The sequence below is a fragment of the Aquarana catesbeiana genome, linkage group LG10, assembly GCF_042186555.1.
Source record: "Aquarana catesbeiana isolate 2022-GZ linkage group LG10, ASM4218655v1, whole genome shotgun sequence".
Taxonomy (NCBI): Eukaryota; Metazoa; Chordata; class Amphibia; order Anura; family Ranidae; genus Aquarana; species Aquarana catesbeiana.
The window spans coordinates 262,182,379-262,204,590 of record NC_133333.1 but is presented as its reverse complement, the minus strand read 5'-3'; the positions used below and the strand labels follow the sequence as shown (position 1 = coordinate 262,204,590).

Below are 22,212 nucleotides of genomic sequence, written 5' to 3'. Positions count from 1 at the left end.
GTCCTGATAATATTTAGAGGAAACGCTCGCAGGGACTTCTCACCTGTAACGTTGATCTTGACTTCCAGCTGTTTTTCGGGGGTCAGCTGTACAGACGATCTCTTGGTTACAACTCCGGATTTCACCGTTTTGGGGATCACGGGCAAAGAGGTGCCGGACCGGTCTTCCGGGAGACGGTGGTCATGATGTAATTTGTCACTGGGCGTCTGTAAAAACTTGTGCACCAGCATCAACCAATCAAATATCAGGAAGACTCGCAGGTTGTTCAGGACGACGGTGAAGCAGGAGGAGTCCTTCGTTGATCTGGAGAACAGAGAAGTAAAAATGAAAACTAAGGAGCATTAAATCTACAGACGATTCCCGAACAACTACATAAGAATCACATTCTGATAGGACGAGATTCATCGAGATTCGAAGATTCAGAACTTTATTAGTCATCTCCAGGTCAGCCTGTCATGTCCATCCTCACACACTGCGGACAACCACATGTCCATCCTCACACACTGCGGACAACCACATGTCCATCCTCACACACTGCGGATCATCACATGTCCATCCTCACACACTGCGGATCACATGTCCATCCTCACACACTGCGGATCATCACATGTCCATCCTCACACACTGCGGATCACATGTCCATCCTCACACACTGCGGATCACATGTCCATCCTCACACACTGCGGATCACATGTCCATCCTCACACACTGCGGATCACCACATGTCCATCCTCACACACTGCGGACAATCACATGTCCATCCTCACACACTGCGGATCATCACATGTCCATCCTCACACACTGCGGATCATCACATGTCCATCCTCACACACTGCGGATCATCACATGTCCATCCTCACACACTGCGGATCATCACATGTCCATCCTCACACACTGCGGATCACATGTCCATCCTCACACACTGCGGATCACATGTCCATCCTCACACACTGCGGATCACATGTCCATCCTCACACACTGCGGATCATCACATGTCCATCCTCACACACTGCGGATCATCACATGTCCATCCTCACACACTGCGGATCACATGTCCATCCTCACACACTGCGGATCATCACATGTCCATCCTCACACACTGCGGATCACATGTCCATCCTCACACACTGCGGATCACATGTCCATCCTCACACACTGCGGATCACCACATGTCCATCCTCACACACTGCGGATCACATGTCCATCCTCACACACTGCGGATCATCACATGTCCATCCTCACACACTGCGGATCATCACATGTCCATCCTCACACACTGCGGATCATCACATGTCCATCCTCACACACTGCGGATCACATGTCCATCCTCACACACTGCGGATCATCACATGTCCATCCTCACACACTGCGGATCATCACATGTCCATCCTCACACACTGCGGATCATCACATGTCCATCCTCACACACTGCGGACGATCTGCTAATCAAACATTGTCCACACTGAACACTCACTGAGGGAAGAAGGAAAAGATCGGCTTTACATTACTCAATAATCATCTTCTAGCAAAAATTCTACTTTAAAGTGTTGCTGGACCCCCATCAGTATAATCAGTGAGTATATAGAGTATATGGAGTATATGGAGTATATGGAGTATATAGAGTATATGGAGTATATAGAGTATATGGAGTATATAGAGTATATGGAGTATATGGAGTATATGGAGTATATAGAGTATATAGAGTATATAGAGTATATGGAGTATAGAGTATATAGAGTATATGGAGTATAGAGTATATGGAGTATATAGAGTATATGGAGTATATAGAGTATATGGAGTATATGGAGTATATAGAGTAGAGTATATGGAGTATATAGAGTATATAGAGTATATGGAGTATATAGAGTAGAGTATATGGAGTATATAGAGTATATGGAGTATATAGAGTAGAGTATATGGAGTAGAGTATATAGAGTATATAGAGTATATAGAGTATATGGAGTATATAGTATATGGAGTATATAGAGTATATGGAGTATATGGAGTATATAGAGTATATGGAGTATATAGAGTATATGGAGTATATGGAGTATATAGAGTATATGGAGTATATGGAGTATATAGAGTATATGGAGTATATAGAGTATATGGAGTATATAGAGTATATGGAGTATAGAGTATATGGAGTATATGGAGTATAGAGTATATGGAGTATATAGAGTATATAGAGTATATGGAGTATATGGAGTATATGGAGTATATAGAGTATATGGAGTATAGAGTATATAGAGTATATGGAGTATAGAGTATATGGAGTATATGGAGTATATAGAGTATATAGAGTATATGGAGTATATAGAGTATATGGAGTATATAGAGTATATGGAGTATATGGAGTATATAGAGTATATAGAGTATATGGAGTATATGGAGTATATGGAGTATATAGAGTATATGGAGTATATAGAGTATATGGAGTATATAGAGTATATGGAGTATATAGAGTATATAGAGTATATGGAGTATATAGAGTATATGGAGTATATAGAGTATATGGAGTATATAGAGTATATAGAGTATATAGAGTATATGGAGTATATAGAGTATATGGAGTATATAGAGTATATGGAGTATATAGAGTATATGGAGTATATGGAGTATATAGAGTATATAGAGTATATGGAGTATATGGAGTATATGGAGTATATAGAGTATATGGAGTATATAGAGTATATGGAGTATATAGAGTATATGGAGTATATAGAGTATATAGAGTATATAGAGTATATAGAGTATATAGAGTATATGGAGTATATGGAGTATATGGAGTATATAGAGTATATGGAGTATATAGAGTATATGGAGTATATAGAGTATATGGAGTATATAGAGTATATAGAGTATATAGAGTATATGGAGTATATAGAGTATATGGAGTATATAGAGTATATAGAGTATATAGAGTATATGGAGTATATAGAGTATATGGAGTATATAGAGTATATGGAGTATATGGAGTATATAGAGTATATAGAGTATATAGAGTATATGGAGTATATAGAGTATATGGAGTATATGGAGTATATGGAGTATATGGAGTATATAGAGTAGAGTATATGGAGTATATAGAGTATATAGAGTATATGGAGTATATAGAGTAGAGTATATGGAGTATATAGAGTATATGGAGTATATAGAGTAGAGTATATGGAGTAGAGTATATAGAGTATATAGAGTATATAGAGTATATGGAGTATATAGTATATGGAGTATATAGAGTATATGGAGTATATGGAGTATATAGAGTATATGGAGTATATAGAGTATATGGAGTATATAGAGTATATGGAGTATAGAGTATATAGAGTATATGGAGTATATGGAGTATATAGAGTATATGGAGTATATAGAGTATATGGAGTATATAGAGTATATGGAGTATATAGAGTATATGGAGTATAGAGTATATGGAGTATATGGAGTATAGAGTATATGGAGTATATGGAGTATATAGAGTATATAGAGTATATGGAGTATATGGAGTATATAGAGTATATGGAGTATAGAGTATATAGAGTATATGGAGTATAGAGTATATGGAGTATATGGAGTATATAGAGTATATAGAGTATATGGAGTATATAGAGTATATGGAGTATATAGAGTATATGGAGTATATGGAGTATATAGAGTATATAGAGTATATGGAGTATATGGAGTATATGGAGTATATAGAGTATATGGAGTATATAGAGTATATGGAGTATATAGAGTATATGGAGTATATAGAGTATATAGAGTATATAGAGTATATGGAGTATATAGAGTATATGGAGTATATAGAGTATATGGAGTATATAGAGTATATGGAGTATATGGAGTATATAGAGTATATAGAGTATATGGAGTATATGGAGTATATGGAGTATATAGAGTATATGGAGTATATAGAGTATATGGAGTATATAGAGTATATGGAGTATATAGAGTATATAGAGTATATAGAGTATATGGAGTATATAGAGTATATGGAGTATATAGAGTATATAGAGTATATAGAGTATATAGAGTATATGGAGTATATAGAGTATATGGAGTATATAGAGTATATAGAGTATATAGAGTATATAGAGTATATGGAGTATATAGAGTAGAGTATATGGAGTATATAGAGTATATAGAGTATATGGAGTATATAGAGTAGAGTATATGGAGTAGAGTATATAGAGTATATGGAGTATATAGAGTAGAGTATATGGAGTATATAGAGTATATGGAGTATATAGTATATGGAGTATATAGAGTATATGGAGTATATAGAGTATATGGAGTATATAGAGTATATGGAGTATATAGAGTATATAGAGTATATGGAGTATATAGAGTATATAGAGTATATAGAGTATATGGAGTATATAGAGTAGAGTATATGGAGTATATAGAGTATATAGAGTATATGGAGTATATAGAGTAGAGTATATGGAGTAGAGTATATAGAGTATATGGAGTATATAGAGTATATAGAGTATATGGAGTATATAGTATATGGAGTATATAGAGTATATGGAGTATAGAGTATATAGAGTATATGGAGTATAGAGTATATGGAGTATGGAGTATATAGAGTATATGGAGTATATAGAGTATATGGAGTATAGAGTATATGGAGTATATGGAGTATAGAGTATATGGAGTATATGGAGTATATAGAGTATATGGAGTATATAGAGTATATGGAGTATATAGAGTATATGGAGTATATGGAGTATATAGAGTATATGGAGTATATAGAGTATATGGAGTATATAGAGTATATGGAGTATATAGAGTATATGGAGTATATAGAGTATATAGAGTATATAGAGTATATAGAGTATATGGAGTATATAGAGTATATAGAGTATATAGAGTATATGGAGTATATAGAGTAGAGTATATGGAGTATATAGAGTATATAGAGTATATGGAGTATATAGAGTAGAGTATATGGAGTAGAGTATATAGAGTATATGGAGTATATAGAGTATATAGAGTATATGGAGTATATAGTATATGGAGTATATAGAGTATATGGAGTATATAGAGTATATGGAGTATAGAGTATATAGAGTATATGGAGTATAGAGTATATGGAGTATATGGAGTATATAGAGTATATGGAGTATATAGAGTATATGGAGTATAGAGTATATGGAGTATAGAGTATATGGAGTATATGGAGTATAGAGTATATAGAGTATATAGAGTATATGGAGTATAGAGTATATGGAGTATATGGAGTATATAGAGTATATAGAGTATATGGAGTATATGGAGTATATAGAGTATATGGAGTATAGAGTATATAGAGTATATGGAGTATAGAGTATATGGAGTATATAGAGTATATGGAGTATATGGAGTATATGGAGTATATAGAGTATATGGAGTATATAGTATATGGAGTATATAGAGTATATGGAGTATATGGAGTATATAGAGTATATGGAGTATATAGTATATGGAGTATATAGAGTATATGGAGTATATGGAGTATATAGAGTATATAGAGTATATGGAGTATATGGAGTATATAGAGTATATGGAGTATATAGAGTATATGGAGTATATGGAGTATATAGAGTATATGGAGTATATGGAGTATATAGAGTATATAGAGTATATGGAGTATATGGAGTATATAGAGTATATGGAGTATATGGAGTATATAGAGTAGAGTATATGGAGTAGAGTATATAGAGTATATGGAGTATATGGAGTATATAGAGTATATGGAGTATATAGAGTATATGGAGTATAGAGTATATGGAGTATATAGAGTATATGGAGTATATAGAGTATATGGAGTATAGAGTATATGGAGTATATAGAGTATATGGAGTATATGGAGTATATAGAGTATATAGAGTATATGGAGTATAGAGTATATGGAGTATATGGAGTATATAGAGTATATGGAGTATATGGAGTATATGGAGTATATAGAGTATATGGAGTATATGGAGTGTATGGAGTGTATAGAGTATATGGAGTATATAGAGTATATAGAGTATATGGAGTATATGGAGTATATAGAGTATATGGAGTATATAGAGTATATGGAGTATATGGAGTGTATAGAGTATATGGAGTATATGGAGTATATGGAGTATATGGAGTATATAGAGTATATGGAGTATATAGAGTATATGGAGTATATAGAGTATATGGAGTATATGGAGTATATAGAGTATATGGAGTATATAGAGTATATGGAGTATATGGAGTATATAGAGTATATGGAGTATATGGAGTATATAGAGTATATAGAGTATATAGAGTATATGGAGTATATGGAGTACAGGATGCTTGTTCTACTCACTGAGGAACCCGAGGGGTTAATCCTCTGCACTGTGTATAGAGGATGTGTGATCCGCTCTTCTTTCACTGGCTCCAAAAAATAACCTGATATTTACAGAGTCAGGGGACGGGCTGCACATGCTCAGTGTGCTGCGTATTGCTAGAGTTTTTTTCTTTTTTTTGGGAGAGTGCATGTGATCAGCACAGGGCCAATCAGCACTGTCCAGACAGAGGATCAAGGGAGAAAACTCCTCCTACAAGCTTTACTAGGATGCAAGTCACAAGACTGCTATATACTGCTGATGAGAAAAGCTATTTAGCAGTTTATAGTTACTAAATTAATTGCATTTCTATATTCTGTGTACTGTGGGAGATCAGATATAGAGAATGCAGAGTCCTGGGGGGATCAGATATAGTGAGTGCAGAGTCCTGGGGAGATCAGATATAGTGACTGCAGAGTCCTGGGGAGATCAGATATAGTGACTGCAGAGTCCTGGGGAGATCAGATATAGTGAATGCAGAGTCCTGGGGAGATCAGATATAGTGAATGCAGAGTCCTGGGGAGATCAGATATAGTGAATGCAGAGTCCTGGGGAGATCAGATATAGTGACTGCAGAGTCCTGGGGAGATCAGATATAGTGACTGCAGAGTCCTGGGGAGATCAGATATAGTGACTGCAGAGTCCTGGGGAGATCAGATATAGTGACTGCAGAGTCCTGGGGAGATCAGATATAGTGAATGCAGAGTCCTGGGGAGATCAGATATAGTGAATGCAGAGTCCTGAGGAGATCAGATATAGCGACTGCAGAGTCCTGGGGAGATCAGATATAGTGAATGCAGAGTCCTGGGGAGATCAGATATAGTGAATGCAGAGTCCTGGGGAGATCAGATATAGTGACTGCAGAGTCCTGGGGGGATCAGATATAGTGACTGCAGGCTCCTGGGGAGATCAGATATAGTGAGTGCAGAGTCCTGGGGAGATCAGATATAGTGAATGCAGAGTCCTGGGGGGATCAGATATAGTGAATGCAGAGTCCTGGGGGGATCAGATATAGTGACTGCAGAGTCCTGGGGGGATCAGATATAGTGACTGCAGAGTCCTGGGGAGATCAGATATAGTGACTGCAGAGTCCTGGGGAGATCAGATATAGTGAGTGCAGAGTCCTGGGGGGATCAGATATAGTGAATGCAGAGTCCTGGGGGGATCAGATATAGTGACTGCAGAGTCCTGGGGAGATCAGATATAGTGACTGCAGAGTCCTGGGGAGATCAGATATAGTGACTGCAGGCTCCTGGGGAGAGCAGATATAGTGAATGCAGAGTCCTGGGGGGATCAGATATAGTGAATGCAGAGTCCTGGGGGGATCAGATATAGTGAATGCAGAGTCCTGGGGAGAGCAGATATAGTGAATGCAGAGTCCTGGGGGGATCAGATATAGTGAATGCAGAGTCCTGGGGGGATCAGATATAGTGAATGCAGAGTCCTGGGGGGATCAGATATAGTGAATGCAGGCTCCTGGGGAGAGCAGATATAGTGAATGCAGAGTCCTGGGGAGATCAGATATAATGAATGCAGAGTCCTGGGGAGATCAGATATAGTGAATGCAGAGTCCTGGGGAGACCAGATATAGTGAATGCAGGGTCCTGGGGAGAACAGATATAGTGAGTGCAGAGTCCTGGGGAGATCAGATATAGTGACTGCAGAGTCCTGGGGAGAACAGATATAGTGACTGCAGAGTCCCGGGGAGATTAGATATAGTGAATGCAGAGTCCTGGGGAGATCAGATATAGTGAATGCAGAGTCCTGGGGAGATCAGATATAGTGACTGCAGAGTCCCGGGGAGATTAGATATAGTGAATGCAGAGTCCTGGGGAGACCAGATATAGTGACTGCAGGCTCCGGGGTTTAGTAACACTTTAATTATCCTTGCACATAATTGGGTATTTAAGAGAAGGGGGATGGGTACCCAAACCACACCTACCCCCCCCCCTCCCCCCCCCGGGCACAGGGGAGAGGGGTATGTCACTCACCTTTTCTAAAGGAGAAAGGGACATCTCTCATCTGAAGGTGGGTTGCTGTCCTCCTTGGGAAGGGACCCCACAGGACCGTCCACCTGAGGGACTACCTGTGCCCCACCCTGGGTCTGGGGAAGAAAGGGGGAGGGGAACTACTTATCAATCCAGTGGAGCTTGTGGGCGACACTCCCGAGACAGATCCCCCTTTCCACCAAAAGTGGGGGAGGGGGCTGACGGCCAGAGTAACACGGGGACATGGACTACACGCGCCCGGTCATATATGTGAGACGTTTAACTGGTTGGTCACCCGGTCCAGGGTGGGGCGGTCACAGCTGACCCCGCGTGTAGTTAAAGGTCTCCACCAGCTCGGTGACCAGACTGGGGTGACCATTGGATGTAGATCAGCCAGCCCGGCTATCGATTGAACATCTCCGCAGGGAAAAAAAGTCTGAGGAACAACAAGTCCCAGCAGAGAACTAGGTCCTCCCTCATCAATCATTGACTGGCCTGCCTGAGGTAGAGAAGAGAGTCCAGCAGGGGAAGTCCATGGGCAGCGCCGTGTTCTGCCTGGCACAGAATCGGTATTCAAAGCATGGAACCGGATCCCGTATTCAGGAATGATACCGACATAATAAAGTCAATCACAGAATCGGGTATTCAAAGCATGGAACCGGATCCCGTATTCAGGAATGATACCGACAAAGAAAATCACAGAATCGGGTATTCAAAGCATGGAACCGGATCCCGTATTCAGGAATGATACCGACAAAGAAAATCACAGAATCGGGTATTCAAAGCATGGAACTGGATCCCGTATTCAGGAATGATACCGACATAATAAAGTCAATCACAGAATCAGGTATTCAAAGCATGGAACCGGATCCCGTATTCAGGAATGATACCGACATAATAAAGTCAATCACAGAATCAGGTATTCAAAGCATGGAACCGGATCCCGTATTCAGGAATGATACCGACATAACAAAGTCAATCACAGAATCGGGTATTCAAAGCATGGAACCGGATCCCGTATTCAGGAATGATACCGACATAATAAAGTCAATCACAGAATCGGATATTCAAAGCATGGAACCGGATCCCGTATTCAGGAATGATACCGACATAATAAAGTCAATCACAGAATCGGGTATTCAAAGCATGGAACCGGATCCCGTATTCAGGAATGATACCGACATAACAAAGTCAATCACAGAATCGGGTATTCAAAGCATGGAACCGGATCCCGTATTCAGGAATGATACCGACATAATAAAGTCAATCACAGAATCAGGTATTCAAAGCATGGAACCGGATCCCGTATTCAGGAATGATACCGACATAATAAAGTCAATCACAGAATCGGATATTCAAAGCATGGAACCGGATCCCGTATTCAGGAATGATACCGACATAATAAAGTCAATCACAGAATCGGGTATTCAAAGCATGGAACCGGATCCCGTATTCAGGAATGATACCGACATAACAAAGTCAATCACAGAATCGGGTATTCAAAGCATGGAACCGGATCCCGTATTCAGGAATGATACCGACATAATAAAGTCAATCACAGAATCAGGTATTCAAAGCATGGAACCGGATCCCGTATTCAGGAATGATACCGACAAAGAAAATCACAGAATTGGGTATTCAAAGCATGGAACCGGATCCCGTATTCAGGAATGATACCAACAAAGTCAATCACAGAATCGGGTATTCAAAGCATGGAACCGGATCCCGTATTCAGGAATGATACCGACAAAATAAAGTCAATCACAGAATCGGGTATTCAAAGCATGGAACCGGATCCCGTATTCAGGAATGATACCGACATAACAAAGTCAATCTTTGGATAATCTCTATAACTAGATACATTCTACTGGCTCCCTTCCGGGTTCACATTCACCAATCAGAATAAAATAATAAATAGAAGTGAAATGAAGAGGATCGATTCCTTGATACTGCCATGAATCGGGGGCGGGGATTCGGGATGTAAGGAATGGTAGTTGTCAGTGAAGTAATCATCAGACTCTTATGGTGGTCATACACTAGACGGAAAATCGTTTGAAAATCTGTCATTTGGACAGTTCGATCGTTTATTGTCCAGTTAATGGGCACAAAACAAAAATTGGTTGCGTTGTTTTTGAACTGAAATATTGAAAGAAAGGTTTGGAAAGCTTCAGCCGAACGAACGACAAATTGAAAGGGTAATGTGCTTCTCGCCCGATCAGTTTAAACTGGACATATGTGATCGAAACGAACAAAAAACAAATTCATTTATGTCCATTGAACGATTTATCATTCAAATTTCGATCATTACACGATGGTAAAATCATTTGCTCTCACAACCAGGTGTTTGTTTTTTGAAAACTCGCTCGAACGATTTTTAGACAGGAGTATGGCTAGCATTGGAGTGGGGCACACACTATGAGAAAATCGGCGAACGTTTGTCTGATTTGTCTTGTTGTTTCTGATCATAGTCTTTATTCTCTGATTTTTCTTGTATGAGAACGCTACACATTAAAAAGGAGAATCGTTTGTTCTGTTCCCCTGAACATTTTCAGAGTTTGTCCGTTCAGGAATTTTCAGAAGAAAATATTGGGAATTGGCTGACAAACGTTGTGTACACACTATACGAAAATTGTATGGGATGAAAACGTTTGTCCGATTTTCTGTGTATGAGCCTCTAAGCTGACATGTTCCCACAGTCCTGTGTAAGCGCACCCAATTCTATGAATGATCGAAGATTGTATCCAGGCTTCAGGAGATGAGAAGAGGACGGAACCTGAGGTATGGCTCTGACAATCAGTGAGGAACCTGAGGTATGGCTCTGACAATCGGTGAGGAACCTGAGGTATGGCTCTGACAATCAGTGAGGAACCTGAGGTATGGCTCTGACAATCGGTGAGGAACCTGTGGTATGGCTCTGACAATCGGTGAGGAACCTGTGGTATGGCTCTGACAATCGGTGAGGAACCTGAGGTATGGCTCTGACAATCGGTGAGGAACCTGAGGTATGGCTCTGACAATCGGTGAGGAACCTGAGGTATGGCTCTGACAATCGGTGAGGAACCTGAGGTATGGCTCTGACAATCGGTGAGGAACCTGAGGTATGGCTCTGACAATCGGTGAGGAACCTGAGGTATGGCTCTGACAATCGGTGAGGAACCTGTGGTATGGCTCAGACAATCGGTGAGGAACCTGAGGTATGGCTCTGACAATCGGTGAGGAACCTGAGGTATGGCTCTGACAATCGGTGAGGAACCTGAGGTATGGCTCTGACAATCGGTGAGGAACCTGAGGTATGGCTCTGACAATCGGTGAGGAACCTGAGGTATGGCTCTGACAATCGGTGAGGAACCTGAGGTATGGCTCTGACAATCGGTGAGGAACCTGAGGTATGGCTCTGACAATCGGTGAGGAACCTGAGGTATGGCTCTGACAATCGGTGAGGAACCTGAGGTATGGCTCTGACAATGGGTGAGGAACCTGAGGTATGGCTCTGACAATCGGTGAGGAACCTGTGGTATGGCTCTGACAATCGGTGAGGAACCTGAGATATGGCTCTGACAATCGGTGAGGAACCTGAGATATGGCTCTGACAATCGGTGAGGAACCTGAGCTTTGGCTCTGACAATCGGTGAGGAACCTGAGGTATGGCTCTGACAATCGGTGAGGAACCTGAGATATGGCTCTGACAATCGGTGAGGAACCTGAGATATGGCTCTGAACAAATCGGTGAGGAACCTGAGATATGGCTCTGACAATCGGTGAGGAACCTGTGGTATGCTCTGACAATCGGTGAGGAACCTGTGGTATGGCTCTGACAATCGGTGAGGAACCTGTGGTATGGCTCTGACAATCGGTGAGGAACCTGTGGTATGGCTCTGACAATCGGTGAGGAACCTGTGGTATGGCTCTGACAATCGGTGAGGAACCTGTGGTATGGCTCTGACAATCGGTGAGGAACCTGTGGTATGGCTCTGACAATCGGTGAGGAACCTGTGGTATGGCTGACAATCGGTGAGGAACCTGTGGTATGGCTGACAATCGGTGAGGAACCTGTGGTATGGCTCTGACAACCTGTGAATTGTAGGAAGATGAATGCAGAGGGTGGACGAGTCTCACCTGTGGTGGAGTTCGATCTGCAGGGATCCCGGGTTGCTGTGCGATTTGGAAGGTTGCAGAATGCAGTTGAACATGTTGGGTTTCGGAGTGGAGGGCGGATTGTGGCCGACATAACGGGTGTCAAATGCCATCATAGAATGGGAAACCAAGTTAATGGACTTCGTTTGGTTTGAAAAGCTCTCAAAAAGCAGTTTGGATTTTTTGAAGTCAAAGCTAAAGAATAAAAACAATTATAAAGAGTCAGAACATCATGAGAAATCGCTGCCCACCTTATAAAGAGTAGCCCCACTTTCACTGAGCCTCCCCCCATCTGGGTGACCTCTGTCCCCCCCCCCTTCTGGATGATCTCTGTCCCCTCCCCCCCCCCGGATGAGCTCTGTCCCCCCCCCCCCTCATCTGGGTGATCTGTCCCCCCCATCTGAACGATCTCTGTCCCCCCCATCTGGGTGATCTCTGTCCCCCCCCATCTGGGTGATCTGTCCCCCCCCCCCATCTGGTGATCTGTCCCCCCCATATGAACGATCTCTGTTCCCCCCCCCCATCTGGGTGATCTGTCCCCCCCCCCCCCTATCTGGGTGATCTGTCCCCCCCATCTGAACGATCTCTGTCCCCCCCCCCATCTGGGTGATCTGTCCCCCCCCCCCCTATCTGGGTGATCTGTCCCCCCATATGAACGATCTCTGTTCCCCCCCCATCTGGGTGATCTCTGTCCCCCCCCCCCCCCAATCTGGATGATCACCCCCCCCCCCATCTGGGTGATCTCTGTCCACCCCCCCCGGATGATCTCTGCCCCCCCCCCATCTGGGTGATCTGTCCCTCCCATCTGAACGATCTCCGTCCCCCCCCCATCTGGGTGATCTCTGTTCCCCCCCATCTGGATGATCTCTGTCTCCCCCCCCATCTGGATGATCTCTGTCCCCCATCTGGATAATCTCTGTCCCCCCATCTGGATAATCTCTGCCCCCCCCCCCCATCTGGATAATCTCTGCCCCCCCCCCCCCCATCTGGATAATCTCTGCCCCCCCCCCCATCTGGATGATCTCTGTCCCCCCCCCCCCCCATCTGGATAATCTCTGCCCCCCCCCCCATCTGGATGATCTCTGTCTCCCCCCCCATCTGGGTGATCTCTGTCCTCCCCCCATCTGGACGATCTCTGTCCCCCCCCCCCCATGTGGATGATCTCTGTCCCCTAGATGATCTCTGCCCCCCCCCATCTGGGTGATCTGTCCCCACCATCTGAACGATCTCTGTCCCCCCCTCATCTGATGATCTCTGTCCCCCCCCCCATCTGGATGATCTCTGTCCCCCCCCCCATCTGGGTGATCTCTGTCCCCCCCCCATCTGGGTGATCTCTGTCCCCCCCCCCCATCTGGATAATCTCTGTCCCCCCCCCCCCATCTGGATAATCTCTGTCCCCCCCCCTATCTGGATAATCTCTGTCCCCCCCCCATCTGGATAATCTCTGTCCCCCCCCCATCTGGATGATCTCTGTCCCCCCCCCCCATCTGGATAATCTCTGTCCCCCCCCCATCTGGATGATCTCTGTCCCCCCCCCATCTGGATAATCTCTGTCCCCCCCCATCTGGATAATCTCTGTCCCCCCCCATCTGGATAATCTCTGTCCCCCCCCCATCTGGATAATCTCTGCCCCCCCCCCCCCATCTGGATGATCTCTGTCCCCCCCCCCATCTGGGTGATCTCTGTCCCCCCCCCCATCTGGACGATCTCTGTCCCCCCCCCATGTGGATGATCTCTGTCCCCTAGATGATCTCTGCCCCCCCCCCCATCTGGGTGATCTGTCCCCACCATCTGAACGATCTCTGTCCCCCCCTCATCTGGATGATCTCTGTCCCCCCCCCATCTGGGTGATCTCTGTCCCCCCCCCCCATCTGGTGATCTCTGTCCCCCCCCCCCCCATCTGGATGATCTCTGTCCCCCCCCCCCCATCTGGATGATCTCTGTCCCCCCCCATCTGGATAATCTCTGTCCCCCCCCCCCATCTGGAATAATCTCTGTCCCCCCCCCATCTGGATGATCTCTGTCCCCCCCCCATCTGGATGATCTCTGTCCCCCCCCCATCTGGATAATCTCTGCCCCCCCCCCTCATCTGGATGATCTCTGTCCCCCCCCATCTGGATAATCTCTGCCCCCCCCCCTCATCTGGATGATCTCTGTCCCCCCCCCATCTGGATAATCTCTGCCCCCCCCCTCATCTGGATGATCTCTGTCCCCCCCCCATCTGGATAATCTCTGCCCCCCCCCCCATCTGGGTGATCTCTGTCCCCCCCATCTGAACGATCTCTGTCCCCCCCCCCCCCCCATGTGGATGATCTCTGTCCCCTAGATGATCTCTGCCCCCCCCCATCTGGGTGATCTGTCCCCATCTGAACGATCTCTGTCCCCCCCTCATCTGGATGATCTCTGTCCCCCCCCATCTGGGTGATCTCTGTCCCCCCCCCATCTGGGTGATCTCTGTCCCCCCCATCTGGATGATCTCTGTCCCCCCCATCTCTGTCCCCCCCCCCATCTGGATGATCTCTGTCCCCCCACATCTGGATGATCTCTGTCCCCCCCCATCTGGATGATCTCTGTCCCCCCCCCATCTGGATGATCTCTGTCCCCCCCATCTCTGTCCCCCCCCATCTGGATGATCTCTGTCCCCCCCCATCTCTGTCCCCCCCCATCTGGATGATCTCTGCCCCCCCCCATCTCTGTCCCCCCCCATCTGGATGATCTCTGTCCCCCCCCATCTCTGTCCCCCCCCCCATCTGGATGATCTCTGTCCCCCCCCATCTGGGTGATCTCTGTCCCCCCCCCCCTTCTGGATGATCTCTGTCCCCTCCCCCCCAGATGATGTGCCCCCCCCCATCTGAACAATCTCTGTCCCTCCCCCTTATCTGGGTGATCTCTGTCTCCCCCCCCCCCAATCTGGGTGATCTCTGTCCCCCCCCCCCATCAGGATGATCTCTGTCCCCTCCCCCCCCCGGATGATCTCTGTCCCCCCCCCATCTGGGTGATCTGTCCCCCCCCATCTGAACAATCTCTTTCCCCCCCATCTGAACAATCTCTGTCCCCCCCCCCATCTGGGTGATCTCTGCCCCCCCCCCCATCAGGATGATCTCTGTCCCCTCCCCCCCGGATGATCTCTGTCCCCCCCCATCTGGGTGATCTGTCCCCCCCATCTGAACAATCTCTGTCCCCCCCATCTGAACAATCTCTGTCCCCCCCCCCCCCATCTGGGTAATCTCTGTCCCCCCCCCCTCTGGATGAGCTCTGTCCCCTCCCCCCCGGATGAGCTCTGTCCCCCCCCCCTCATCTGGGTGATCTGTCCCCCCCATCTGAACGATCTCTGTTCCCCCCCCCATCTGGGTGATCTCTGTCCCCCCCCATCTGGGTGATCTGTCCCCCCCATCTGAACGATCTCTGTCCCCCCCATCTGGGTGATCTGTCCCCCCCATATGAACGATCTATGTTCCCCCCCCAATCTGGATGATCACCCCCCCCCCCATCTGGGTGATCTCTGTCCCCCCCCCCCCATCTGGGTGATCTCTGTCCCCCCCCCCCCATCTGAACGATCTCTGTCCACCCCCCCATCTGGGTGATCTCTGTTCCCCCCCATCTGGATGATCTCTGTCCCCCCATCTGGATAATCTCTGTCCCCCCCATCTGGATAACCTCTGCCCCCCCCCCATCTGGATGATCTCTGTCCCCCCCCCCCCCCCATCTGTATAATCTCTGCCCCCCCCCATCTGGATGATCTCTGTCCCCCCCCATCTGGGTGATCTCTGTCCCCCCCCCCCATCTGAACGATCTCTGTCCCCCCCCCCCCCCATGTGGATGATCTCTGTCCCCTAGATGATCTCTGCCCCCCCCCATCTGGGTGATCTGTCCCCACCATCTGAACGATCTCTGTCCCCCCCCTCATCTGGATGATCTCTGTCCCCCCCCCATCTGGGTGATCTCTGTCCCCCCCCATCTGGGTGATCTCTGTCCCCCCCCCCATCTGGATGATCTCTGTCACCCCCCCCCATCTGGATGATCTCTGCCCCCCCCCCCATCTGGATGATCTCTGCCCCCCCCCCACCATCTGGATGATCTCTGTCCCCCCCCCCCATCTGGATGATCTCTGTCCCCCCCCCATCTGGATAATCTCTGTCCCCCCCCCCCCATCTGGATAATCTCTGTCCCCCCCCCCCCATCTGGATAATCTCTGTCCCCCCCCCATCTGGATGATCTCTGTCCCCCCCCCCCCCATCTGGATAATCTCTGCCCCCCCCCTCATCTGGATAATCTCTGCCCCCCCCCTCATCTGGATGATCTCTGTCCCCCCCCCATCTGGATAATCTCTGCCCCCCCCCCCATCTGGGTGATCTCTGTCCCCCCCCCATCTGAACGATCTCTGTCCCCCCCCCCCCATGTGGATGATCTCTGTCCCCTAGATGATCTCTGCCCCCCCCCCCCCCATCTGGGTGATCTGTCCCCACCATCTGAACGATCTCTGTCCCCCCCCCCCATGTGGATGATCTCTGTCCCCTAGATGATCTCTGCCCCCCCCCCATCTGGGTGATCTGTCCCCACCATCTGAACGATCTCTGTCCCCCCCCTCATCTGGATGATCTCTGTCCCCCCCCCATCTGGGTGATCTCTGTCCCCCCCCCATCTGGGTGATCTCTGTCCCCCCCCCCATCTGGATGATCTCTGTCACCCCCCCCCCATCTGGATGATCTCTGCCCCCCCCCCCCATCTGGATGATCTCTGTCCCCCCCCCCCATCTGGATGATCTCTGTCCCCCCCCCATCTGGATGATCTCTGTCCCCCCCATCTGGATAATCTCTGTCCCCCCCCCCCATCTGGATAATCTCTGTCCCCCCCCATCTGGATGATCTCTGTCCCCCCCCCCATCTGGATAATCTCTGCCCCCCCCCTCATCTGGATAATCTCTGCCCCCCCCTCATCTGGATGATCTCTGTCCCCCCCCCATCTGGATAATCTCTGCCCCCCCCCCCATCTGGGTGATCTCTGTCCCCCCCCCCATCTGAACGATCTCTGTCCCCCCCCCCCCATGTGGATGATCTCTGTCCCCTAGATGATCTCTGCCCCCCCCCCCCCATCTGGGTGATCTGTCCCCACCATCTGGATGATCTCTGTCCCCCCCCATCTAGGTGATCTCTGTCCCCCCCCCCATCTGGGTGATCTCTGTCCCCCCCCCGCCCATCTGGGTGATCTCTGTCCCCCCCCCGCCCATCTGGGTGATCTCTGTCCCCCCCCCGCCCATCTGGGTGATCTCTGTCCCCCCCCCCGCCCATCTGGGTGATCTCTGTCCCCCCCCATCTGGATGATCTCTGTCCCCCCCATCTCTGTCCCCCCCCCATCTGGATGATCTCTGTCCCCCCATCTGGATGATCTCTGTCCCCCCCATCTGGATGATCTCTGTCCCCCCCCATCTGGATGATCTCTGCCCCCCCATCTGGATGATCTCTGCCCCCCCCCATCTGGATGATCTCTGCCCCCCCCATCTCTGTCCCCCCCCCATCTGGATGATCTCTGTCCCCCCCCATCTCTGTCCCCCCCCATCTGGATGATCTCTGTCCCTACCATCTCTGTCCCCCCCCATCTGGGTGATCTCTGTCCCCCCCCATCTGGATGATCTCTGTCCCCCCCCCATCTGGGTGATCTCTGTCCCCCCCCCATCTGGGTGATCTCTGTCCCCTCCCCCATCTGGGTGATCTCTGTCCCCCCCCTTCTGGATGATCTCTGTCCCCCTCCCCCCAGATGATCTCTGTCCCCCCCCCATCTGGGTGATGTGTCCCCCCCATCTGAACAATCTCTGTCCCCCCCCCCCTATCTGGGTGATCTCTGTCTCCCCCCCCCCAATCTGGGTGATCTCTGTCCCCCCCCCCCCCCATCAGGATGATCTCTGTCCCCTCCCCCCCGGATGATCTCTGTCCCCCCCCCATCTGGGTGATCTGTCCCCCCCATCTGAACAATCTCTTTCCCCCCCATCTGAACAATCTCTGTCCCCCCCCCATCTGGGTGATCTCTGCCCCCCCCCATCAGGATGATCTCTGTCCCCTCCCCCCCGGATGATCTCTGCCCCCCCCCATCTGGGTGATCTGTCCCCCCCCATCTGAACAATCTCTGTCCCCCCCATCTGAACAATCTCTGTCCCCCCCATCTGAACAATCTCTGTCCCCCCCCCCATCTGGGTAATCTCTGTCCCCCCCCCTCTGGATGATCTCTGTCCCCTCCCCCCCCCCCGGATGAGCTCTGTCCCCCCCCCCCTCATCTGGGTGATCTGTCCCCCCCATCTGAACGATCTCTGTTCCCCCCCCCAATCTGGATGATCACCCCCCCCCATCTGGGTGATCTCTGTCCACCCCCCCGGATGATCTCTGTCCCCCCCCATCTGGGTGATCTGTCCCTCCCATCTGAACGATCTCTGTCCCCCCCCCATCTGAACGATCTCTGTCCACCCCCCCATCTGGGTGATCTCTGTTCCCCCCCATCTGGATGATCTCTGTCCCCCCATCTGGATAATCTCTGTCCCCCCCCCCATCTGGATAATCTCTGCCCCCCCCCCCCCATCTGGATGATCTCTGTCCCCCCCATATCTGGATAATCTCTGCCCCCCCCCCATCTGGATGATCTCTGTCCCCCCCATCTGGGTGATCTCTGTCCCCCCCCCCATCTGGGTGATCTCTGTCCCCCCCCCATCTGAACGATCTCTGTCCCCCCCCCCCCCATGTGGATGATCTCTGTCCCCTAGATGATCTCTGCCCCCCCCCCCATCTGGGTGATCTGTCCCCACCATCTTAACGATCTCTGTCCCCCCCCTCATCTGGATGATCTCTGTCCCCCCCCCCCCATCTGGTGATCTCTGTCCCCCCCCCCCCCATCTGGATGATCTCTGTCCCCCCCCCCCCCATCTGGATGATCTCTGTCCCCCCCCATCTGGATGATCTCTGTTCCCCCCCATCTGGATGATCTCTGTCCCCCCCCCCATCTGGGTGATCTCTGTCTCCCCCCCATCTGGATGATCTCTGTTCCCCCCCATCTGGATGATCTCTGTCCCCCCCATCTGGATGATCTCTGTCCCCTCCCCCATCTGGGTGATCTCTGTCCCCTCCCCCATCTGGGTGATCTCTGTCCCCCCCCCATCTGGATGATCTCTGTCCCCTCCCCCCCAGATGATCTCTGTCCCCCCCCCATCTGGGTGATGTGTCCCCCCCCCATCTGGGTAATCTCTGTCCCCCCCCTATCTGGGTGATCTCTGTCTCCCCCCCCCCCCCATCAGGATGATCTCTGTCCCCTCCCCCCCCGGATGATCTCTGTCCCCCCCCATCTGGGTGATCTGTCCCCCCCCCCCATCTGAACAATCTCTTACCCCCATCTGAACAATCTCTGTCCCCCCCCATCTGGGTGATCTCTGCCCCCCCCCATCAGGATGATCTCTGTCCCCTCCCCCCCCCGGATGATCTCTGTCCCCCCCCCATCTGGGTGATCTGTCCCCCCCATCTGAACAATCTCTGTCCCCCCCCTATCTGGGTGATCTCTGTCCCCCCCCCCCCTCCGGGTAATCTCTGTCCCCCCCCCCTCCAGGTAATCTCTGTCCCCCCCCCCTCCGGGTGATCTCTGTCCCCCCCCCCCTCCGGGTGATCTCTGTCCCCCCCCCCCTCCGGGTGATCTCTGTCTCCCCCCCCCCCCAATCTGGATGATCTCTGTACATTGCAGGGAATGTAACACACTTTGTAGCAGATTCCGACCTTTTTTTGCTGTGAAGAAATATTTTGTTTTCCCATGTCCTGTGCGGACTGATTCTGATGGAGGGGTCCGTGTATGGGAGGGGTCCGTGTATGGGAGGGGTCCGTGTATGGGAGGGGTCCGTGTATGGGAGGGGTCCGAGGTCTGTGTATGGGGAGGGGTCCGGGGTCCGTGTATGGAAGGGGTCCGAGGTCCGTGTATGGAAGGGGTCCGAGGTCCGTGTATGGGAGGGGTCCGAGGTCCGTGTATGGGAGGGGTCTGTGTATGGGAGGGGTCCGTGTATGGGAGGGGTCCGTGTATGGGAGGGGTCCGTGTATGGGAGGGGTCCGTGTATGGGAGGGGTCCGTGTATGGGAGGGGTCCGTGTATGGGAGGGGGTCCGAGGTCTGTGTATGGGAGGGGTCCGTGTATGGGAGGGGTCCGGGGTCCGTGTATGGAAGGGGTCCGAGGTCCGTGTATGGAAGGGGTCCGAGGTCCGTGTATGGAAGGGGTCCGAGGTCCGTGTATGGAAGGGGTCCGAGGTCCGTGTATGGGAGGGGTCCGTGTATGGGAGGGGTCCGTGTATGGGAGGGGTCCGTGTATGGGAGGGGGTCCGTGTATGGGAGGGGTCCGTGTATGGGAGGGGTCCGTGTATGGGAGGGGTCCGTGTATGGGAGGGGTCCGTGTATGGGAGGGGTCCGAGGTCTGTGTATGGGAGGGGGCCGTGTATGGGAGGGGTCCGAGGTCTGTGTATGGGAGGGGTCCGAGGTCTGTGTATGGGAGGGGTCCGTGTATGGGAGGGGTCCGAGGTCTGTGTATGGAGGGGGCCGTGTATGGGAGGGGTCCGAGGTCTGTGTATGGGAGGGGTCTGTGTATGGGAGGGGTCTGTGTATGGGAGGGGTCTGTGTATGGGAGGGGTCTGTGTATGGGAGGGGTCCGTGTATGGGAGGGGTCTGTGTATGGGAGGGGTCTGTGTATGGGAGGGGTCTGTGTATGGGAGGGGTCTGTGTATGGGAGGAGTCTGTGTATGGGAGGAGTCTGTGTATGGGAGGAGTCTGTGTATGGGAGGGGTCTGTGTATGGGAGGGGTCTGTGTATGGGAGGGGTCCGTGTATGGGAGGGGTCTGAGGTTGACTTGCGGCACATCTACGCACATGCAGGTTTCCTGGAGGAAATCTTGAACCTCGCTGTGTCTGCGCATGCACAGATGTGTCACAGAGCTCTGCTGGACAGGAACCTTCCGACTATCTGTGCAGGAGCCGGCCAACAAAGATGGTGGCACCGGATTGAGGGGGGGGGGGGGGGGGGGGCAAAGGGGACTGAAGTTCCTCTATTGTACCCCGAGTGACAACTTCTATGTAGAATACAAAAGACTCACCGAGCCAACGAGCGCTCCTCCCCCTCCTCCTCGCTGTCCTCCAGAAGCTCCAGACTGACATTCACCATATCAATGAGGAAAGAGACGGCGGTGTACACCTCCCCGCTCAGCACCGTCTGCAGACAGAGGGGACACAGGGAAATGCTGATTGCCTGGCTGTGATATAAAGGGAACCTGTATTCGGAGCAATATGGAGGCCACCGTGCTGATCATTGCCCGGCTATCTCAAAAGAATGTAACACAGTGTGATGTGCATTGCATTACATTCAGTGGATCTCCTGTCACCAAAAAAATCATCACTTCGAGGACTTTTTGCAGTGACATGGAATAGTCATCCCCCCCCCATCGGGACATGGAATAGTCATCCCCCCCCCATCGGGACATGGAATAGTCATCCCCCCCCCATCGGGACATGGAATAGTCCTCCCCCCCCCATCGGGACATGGAATAGTCCTCCCCCCCCATCGGGACATGGAATAGTCCTCCTCCCCCCATCGGGACATGGAATAGTCCTCCCCCCCCCCATCGGGACATGGAATAGTCCTCCCCCCCCATCGGGACATGGAATAGTCCTCCCCCCCCATCGGGACATGGAATAGTCCTCCCCCCCCATCGGGACATGGAATAGTCCTCCTCCCCCCATCGGGACAT

At 49.6% G+C, this 22,212-nt stretch overlaps 1 protein-coding gene across 1 annotated transcript in view; it reads right to left on the bottom strand.

Annotated features, from left to right (window-relative positions):
- The window catches only part of VPS13D (vacuolar protein sorting 13 homolog D), a gene marked incomplete at its 5' end in the record, with an annotated part of 401,105 nt that overhangs the window by 283,902 nt on the left and 94,991 nt on the right, over positions 1–22,212 (bottom strand). Inside the window, 3 exon segments of the mRNA XM_073603729.1 lie at positions 44–303; positions 12,446–12,658; positions 21,562–21,677. Of these exon segments, the coding sequence (XP_073459830.1) occupies positions 44–303; positions 12,446–12,658; positions 21,562–21,677 (589 nt within the window).